Below are 8,063 nucleotides of genomic sequence, written 5' to 3'. Positions count from 1 at the left end.
TCTGATTCCCCTCTCCTTGCTCATGCCAGAACATTGGTCTCTTGCCTCTTAGGCAGTTCCAGACTTTTTCCTGGACTCCCTCCTGGCTAGCTGTGGTGCATTAGCCCCTTTCAGGCTGTGTTCATGCAGCCAACCCCAGTCCTCTCCCTGGGATCTGACCTCTGAAGCCTGAGCGTCAGCTCCCAGCCGCCACCTGCCCCTGTAGGTGAGCAGACAAGTCTCTGGGGCTGGTGAGTGCTGGTCGGGAATGATCCTCTGTGTGGGAATCTCTCTGCTTTGTCCTCTGCACCCCTGTTGCTGTGCTGTCCTCCATGGCTCCAAAGCTTCCCCCCTCTGCCACCCGCAGTCTCCACCCATGAAGGGCCTTCCTAGTGTGTGGAAACCTTTCCTCCTTCACAGCTCCCTCCCACTGATGCAGGTCCCATCCCTATCCTTTTGTCTCTGTTTTTACTTTTTTCTTTTGCCCTACTCAGGTACGTGGGAAGTTTCTTGCCTTTTGGGAAGTCTGAGGTCTTCTGCCGGCATTCAGTAGGTGTTCTGTAGGAGTTGTTCCACATGTAGATGTATTTCTGATGTATTTGTTGGGAGGAAGGTGATCTCCACGTCTTACTCCTCTGCCATCTTGAAGATCTCTCGAATTTTATATTCTTTACCAATATCTAATGGGAATAAGTCAAATGCATTTTTACCTGTTGCTTTAAAAATGGATTTTGTAAAATAAATTATTTCTGAAGTTTGTAGATAGTTCTTTTGATATTTTAGGACTTCATCATAATTATTTTCTTTCTTTGCAGCAGTCACTTTGGAGATCAAAGATGGGAAGAAAAGATGCCTCCACTATAAAACTTCCTGTTGATCAGTACAGAAAGCAAATTGGTAAGCAATGAATTCCTTTTGATACATTCTTGTGAATTCAGATGAAGATAAAAAGCAATTATGTGTGATATTAAGAAAATAACTTTTCCCTAATACATATGATGCACAGAATATGAATAACAAAGGACTGCACAGAATTTTTAAGGAACAAAAATCAGTGCAGCCCTGTTTACCTCTGAAGAAATACCTTTTTTGTACTTATGATTTTTCAAAGCTCTTTTAGATTTTATTAATTTGGTAAAGCAAAAATACTTTTATTGTTATTCTTAAGGCAAGGTGCTTGTGTATAATCAGTATTTTTAATATTAACATCTGTTTAATTATTTATTTTTATCCTTATAAAATCTTTCAATTATTTTGACTCTTAGTGGCAATAATGTGATAACCTCAAAATTCTCTATTAAAATTTTAACTTAGTAAAATGGTGGACTAGAGGGAAGTCCAGTAAACAGCAAAGGAAGATAACAGGAAGCTTCCTTATGTAGCTTTGTCACTTAATGCGTCACTTATAGGATGCAGCATGAGTAAATAGTGTGGGTTGTTATATTATTTATGTGTTTAAACAGAAGGACTGACTTACCAGATTGAAGTTTGATCAGATGGGATGTGCTAAACCACATAAATAAAGAATAACCATATTGGGGATCAATCCACATCCAACTCTTAAATAAACAATTCTTAGAATTTTGACAAGTGTATATATCCATGTAACCACATATGCCAATCAAAATATAGAACATTTCCATCTTCTCAGATAGTTCTAGTCAGTCCTTACCCACACCCCCCATATGCAACCACTGTTCTGATTTCTATCATCACTGATGACAGAAAAATAAAATAAAGCATCAGCTAAGATTTTTATTGAAATTGAATTACATCTAATGATCAATTTTTGAGAATAGACACCCTAAAAATCTAAAGTATTTGTTCTATAAACATTGCATATCTTTCCTTTGATTTAGTTCCATTCATATATATAAGAGCCAAGAAAGAATGAGACAGAGAAAGTAATATAATTGTAAAGTCTCAGCCCTCTTATACTAAATTGTTCTGAGGATTCTGTGTTATGCATTATGTTCCCGTATAGAGTTCTCTTTCCTGTTTCACTTCCTCTTGAAAATATAAGCAGGCACAAGATCTACCCTTCTCACAGGATGCTTGTGAGATCCATAAAAAGTGTTAGAGCAATTTATAAAGTAGAGTGTTGCATGGACATGAGTTATCCTGGGTAAACTTTGCAAATACAGTAATCATGATCAAACAAAATATACTAAAATTAAAATAGCGAGGGTATACTTTTGTTTACTCTTTTTAAGGATAATGCACTGCAGTGTTTAGATTTTCATGTATATACTATAGAATAATATAGTAATATTATGTAAGTAATAATAATAATATGTAAGATTTTGTAAAGACAGAGAAAAAAATGAAATAGAAAAAATATTAATTAATTAATTAGGATATTAACTAATGCGAGAATTTTCTCAAGGATTTTCTTTTCTCACTTAATGCGTCAGAGTTAGAAAGTACCAGAAGCCTCAACTCATACTAATGATGATAGATGGTCTATCACCGACACTGTCTTCCTTACATGGAGTTCTATGTAGACATTTTCCCAGATATGATCCAAAATGTGAGGAGGGAATAAAGCAACTAGAATTATTTTAAGAAGATATTTCAGTATTGATGGTAAAACACAAAGTACAAATAGTAAATAAACTGAGTATCACAGTGTTTTTCTTTTAGTATTCAAGCTGTTAGTAAGCTAATTTAGATTGCTAATAAAGTTTCACAATGAATAGAGGCGTTGTATGTGTTCAGTGTTCACTTGTTACTAAATCTCATTTATTTATGTAATTTTTGTATGGTCAGTCAGTAACTGTACATGGCAAAACCAGTGCCATTTTTGAATGATGATTTCAATATCACTGTTTAATATTTGTCTTCCACTAAAAGTTTTGCCTTTTAAATTATGTAGTAAATGACAGTGATTAATGGCTTTCACAAAAAGCCTTTCTTATAATAGTCTTTGCTCAGGTAAGAATCAAATGAGCTGACACTGTGACTGGAAACGCCTCGTAGATAGAGAATTTTCACATTAAATGGACACTGCGTTAATTACTGTATCATGATCTTGAAATGTGTAGAGAACTGAGATGGAATACCCTTCTCACTTTTAAGGCAGTATACTAAGAAAAACTGAATATTCTGAAATATTGCTGACTGCAAAGGGAAATAAATTGGTTTGGGCCTTACATTTCTTCAGAAATAATGTTTTAAAAATAGATAGTGTGAGACTGGCTAATATTACATGTATTATTCTAGAGATAAATTATTTCAAAATTGGAAAATAATAGAATTTTTAAAACTTCTAACATAATTAAGATATTTTATAGATAGATATTATTAAATATATGAGGCCAAATAATACATGTGCTAGGTAAATCATATAAAAATTATAACTGGGCTTCCCTGGTGGCGCAGTGGTTGAGAGTCCGCCTGCCGGTGCAGGGGACGCGGGTTCGTGCCCCGGTCTGGGAAGATCCCACATGCACAGAGCGGCTGGGCCCGTGAGCCGTGGCCGCTAAGCCTGGGCGTCCGGAGCCTGTGCTCCGCAACGGGAGAGGCCACAACAGTGAGAGGCCTGCATACCGCAAAAAAAAAAAAAAAAAAATTATAACTGATTTACTTATAAATTCCTATTTTCTTATATAACAGAGGTATTATAGGCATCTTGTGCCACGCACATCTTATTTCATCCTCATAGTAGTCCTATAGGAGCTTCATTTTTTACAGATCAGGAAAATACAGCACAGATGGGTTAAAGAAATTTCTCAAGGTGCTACATTTGGTAAGAGGTAGAGCCAGGACTCCATTCCAAGAAACTGACCACAGAATCCCTTCACTATACTGCTTCCCTGGGGCCAAAGACTATATTAGGTACTGGCAGATGCAAAAATAATTAAGTCATAAGATATGAGTTCATGGAATTGGCAGTATAATAGCACTATGGCTATTATGACTGTCTGAGGAAACTCTGCTCATAATTTAGAGATACAATGTCCAAAATAAATTCTGGTATTTCTTAATTCTCTCTATATTTTTAAAAATCCTAATGTTATTATTCTAGTTTATTCACTAAAAATTCATATATAATGGTATACGTATTTACTTTTTCCTCTATTCCTAATTCTGTTTTATGTCCCAGACCTTCTATCTAAAATCATTTTCTTTTGTGCCTGGTAGACATCATTTTTTAGAATTTCCTAGAATATATGCCTGCTTGTGGCAATTTCTCAGTTTCTTTTTTTAAAAAATGATATTGATATACCATTATTTCTGAAATATGTTATCTCTAGCTATAGAATTTGAATTTGTAAGGTTTTGTTTTTATTTCATTGTGTGTTCTTTCAATATATGAAAATATCACTCCTTTGCATTTTGTCTATTACTTTTACTCCTAGGAACTCAATCTAAATGTTACTTCTTTAAAAATAATCAATCTTTTTTTTAACCTCCTTTTAAGATTTTCTATGTCTTTGGATTTCTGCCGTTTCACTAAGATGAGTCTAAGTGTAGGTTTGACTTCATTCATTCTATTTGGGGTTTACTGGGCTTCCTGTTGTAGATTCATTTTTTAAAATATGTTCTTGAAAATTTTTATCCATTGTTTCCTGAAAATATTACCCCAGTTTCATTTTTTTTCTCTCATTTTTGGCAAATACCAGATATTCTATTGCTGTACAATAGAAAGGTGCATTTTCAGCTTTACTAAATGCTGGTAAATTATACTCTCTAAAGTGGATGCACTCACTATTTTACAGTCACAGAAACAATGTAAAATGTTGTCTATTTCTCCATATTCTTCATTACTTTTTAGACTTAAAATTTTGCCAATCTCATACACATGAAATTGTATTCATTCTTATTTTAGTTTTCATTTTATTACTTACTAAGATTAATCATTTAATATATTTGTTGATCTTTTGATTTCTCTCTTTGACAAATCTATTGCTGCTATTTTTCTTTTTTTGTGTGTGAGTAGACTTTTAACTACTATTCTTTTCTTTCATTCTTTTTTTTTCATCTGTTAATAGATCTATATTTTCTTGAACCAATTTGTTTAACATCCTGGGATGAAGCTGAATGAAATCTACTGAGTTGTTTTTCTCTCATTGCATTGTTTCATTTCTTTATTTATACTGATAATAATTCTCTGTTACTTTATTCCATTATCCAATTTGCTTCTTGCTTTGGAAATACCTTACTTGTTTAGTTACTATAGCTTTTCTACTTTTCTACTTTATTTTTATAGTCTTTAAAATGGTAGGACAAATCCTCACCCTTATTTGTTGTTTTTAAAACTTGTCTCAACTACTCTTGGTCCTCTATCTGCTCGTGTGAATTTTAAAATTAAATAGTCATGAAAAAGGCCACTGGTAGTCAAATTTGAATTCCATGGGATTTGTAGATTACTTCGTGGAGAATTTATGTCTTTATATGTGAAAATTCATATCAATTTTATCTTTTGAAATTATCATATGGCTGGTAAATTCAATAAATTTTTATTATTTTCTTTATAAAGTTATTGAGTATTTTTGAGCTAAACAGAAGTGATACATAATTTATTTGCTATTATTGCATATTTTTTTGCTAATATAAAATTATATTTTGTAATTGGTTCTTGCTGCTATATAAACATGGTAATGAATTTTAATTATTAATCTTGTACTAAGCAACCTGACTGCATTTTATTAGAGTAATAATAATTTGTAATTTCTCTTGATTTTCTAATAGGCATAATTAAAATTTTTTTAACCTTTGTATTTTATCTTTCATATCTTGTTATGTTGTGTTTTTCAAGTATTGGATATAAATTACTGACTTTAAGAAAACACTTCAATCGTTTTGCCATTATGTGTAATACAGCTCTAGGATTTTGGTACATACTTGTTGGACTAAGGAAATTCCCCTTTGTTCTTAGTTTGCTAAGAGTTTGTTTTTCTTTTTTAAAATAATAAAGTATGTTGAATTTTATTGAAGTTTTTCTGTATATGTTGGAAGGATATTTTTGTTATTTTGGCAAATTGTATTTATAGATTTTCAAATGTTAAACTATCCTTGCATTACTGATATATACTGATATATATCCTACTTTGTCTTGATATTTTTTAATACACAGCTGAATTTAGTTTACTAATAATTTAAGATCTTTTTAACATCCTTCTTCATGCATGAAATTGGCACCAACTTTCCATTCTCTTACCGTCTTTGTTCAGTTTTAGTTTCAGAGTCATATAAGATTTCTATAATGAATTGGAGAAATATCTTTTTTATATGCTCCAGGATAGGTTATATAAACTTGGAAATATGACTTTCTGGAATGTTTATAAAACTCCCTAGCAAAACCCCTGTCTGAAGCTTTTTAGGTGAGTAGACTTTTAACTACCTTTTTTTCCCATCAGTTAATAGATCTATATTTTCAGCCAATTTGGGTAACATATTCAGTGATGAAGTTGAATGGAAAATATAGAATATATTCATAAACAGTTATGCATAAAATTCTTTTAATATTTTAAAATTATAACTGTAATTTCTATTTTTAATTGATGTTATTTAATTTTACTCTATCTCTTTTTTCATCACTTGAGATTTGTTTAAATTTTTTAGACATCTTAAAGAATTAGCTTTTGTTACTAGATTTTATTATTTCCTTTTCCATAATTCTAGTGTTGTCTCTGATTTCCTTCATTGTAATTCTTTAACTTGTCTCTTTCTTTTATAATTATTTGAGTTGAATTCTTTGCTATTTGCTTTACAAACATTTTTTTTTACTAATGTATTCATTTAATGGATCCGTTTTCTTCACTACATTATTGGCTCTATTATATTATTTTAGAGCTTTCTTGAGTTATATACAGTTATCCCTCAGTATCTGCCAGGGATTGGTTCCAGGACCCTCTGAAGGTACCAAAATCCATGGATGTTCAAGTCCCATAGTTGACCTTTGTATTAATGGCTCTGCATCTATGGATTCAACCAACCTTGAATTGTGTGGTACTGTCTGTATTTACTGGAAAAAAGTCTTTCTAAAAGTGGACCTGCATGGTTCAAACCCATGTTGTTCAAGGGTCAACTATATATATATATATATATATATATATATATATATATATATATATTTCAAATTGATTTTTAACCTATTATTTTCTGTTCAGAAAATGTTTTTAGAATAATGTTAGTTTTTGATATTAAGCTCTTCTCTGTTGCTTACTATATATATGGTCAATTTTGTTAACATTCTCTCTGTGCTTACAAGGGATAGGTATCCTCTAATATTGGGATGCAGTACTGCTTATATTAATTGTGGTCTTTTGTACTTAATATGAATGTATGAGCTGTCATTCTGTGAGAAAGAATAATTGAAATATTCTCACTAATTCCATGAAGCTGTCAAGTTTTGTAATTCTGTCATTTTTTACTGTGTATATTTTGAGGTTATGTTTTTGTTGCATAGCATTTCTAAATTGGTATATATTTCTGATAATTATTCCCCCTTTTCTATTAAATCCTGGCCTTTATAAAGTGCTATTATTTTTCTTCAGAAAATCTTTTTTTGTCTTAAATTAATATTGGTAATGACCTTTCTTTTGTTTAGTATTCTGATTGACATTTTTGTTCCTACCCTTTTACTTCATTTAGACTTTAATGTTATATTTTATGATTTTGATACAGCCTAAGAATCTTTGTTTTGGGGCAAGCAAATTTAATCGTATATTATTTACTGTGAAAAAAAATCTAAATATATTTCCACAATTTTATTTTGTATTTTTTATCTGTGGCGGTTTTTCCTTGCTAATCTCTACCCTAACCTTCTTTCCAAAAAAAATTGGATTGTATCTTTTTCTTTCAAATTTTAGTTTTACTTTTCATTTCTTCCTCTATTTTCTTTTTTGTTTATTTTTTCTTCCATCAAATGTTATCTGGTATATTTGACCTAGTGAAAACTAAAGTGTATCAATACTTTTATTTATCCTAAGCAATATAAAGATTTTTAACTCTTTATATCTGATTACTTTTTCCTGTTGTTCTTGTTGTTGTGTGTATTACTTTCTCTCTTGTTTTCAACAGGATAATAATTATTATTTTTAACTTTTTAATCACCAATAATTACTTAGATCTAACTT

General features: G+C 31.3%; 1 protein-coding gene across 1 annotated transcript in view; it reads left to right on the top strand.

Annotated features, from left to right (window-relative positions):
* The first annotated feature begins 815 nt into the window (after nt 1-815).
* The window catches only part of TRIQK (triple QxxK/R motif containing), a 38,861-nt gene continuing 31,613 nt past the window's right edge, over nt 816-8,063 (top strand). Inside the window, exon 1 of the mRNA XM_065895672.1 lies at nt 816-876. Within this exon, the coding sequence (XP_065751744.1) occupies nt 816-876 (61 nt within the window). The remainder of the gene's footprint in view (nt 877-8,063) is intronic.

Source organism: Phocoena phocoena, chromosome 17 (assembly GCF_963924675.1).
Source record: "Phocoena phocoena chromosome 17, mPhoPho1.1, whole genome shotgun sequence".
Taxonomy (NCBI): Eukaryota; Metazoa; Chordata; class Mammalia; order Artiodactyla; family Phocoenidae; genus Phocoena; species Phocoena phocoena.
This window is presented reverse-complemented; position numbering and strand designations above follow the sequence as displayed.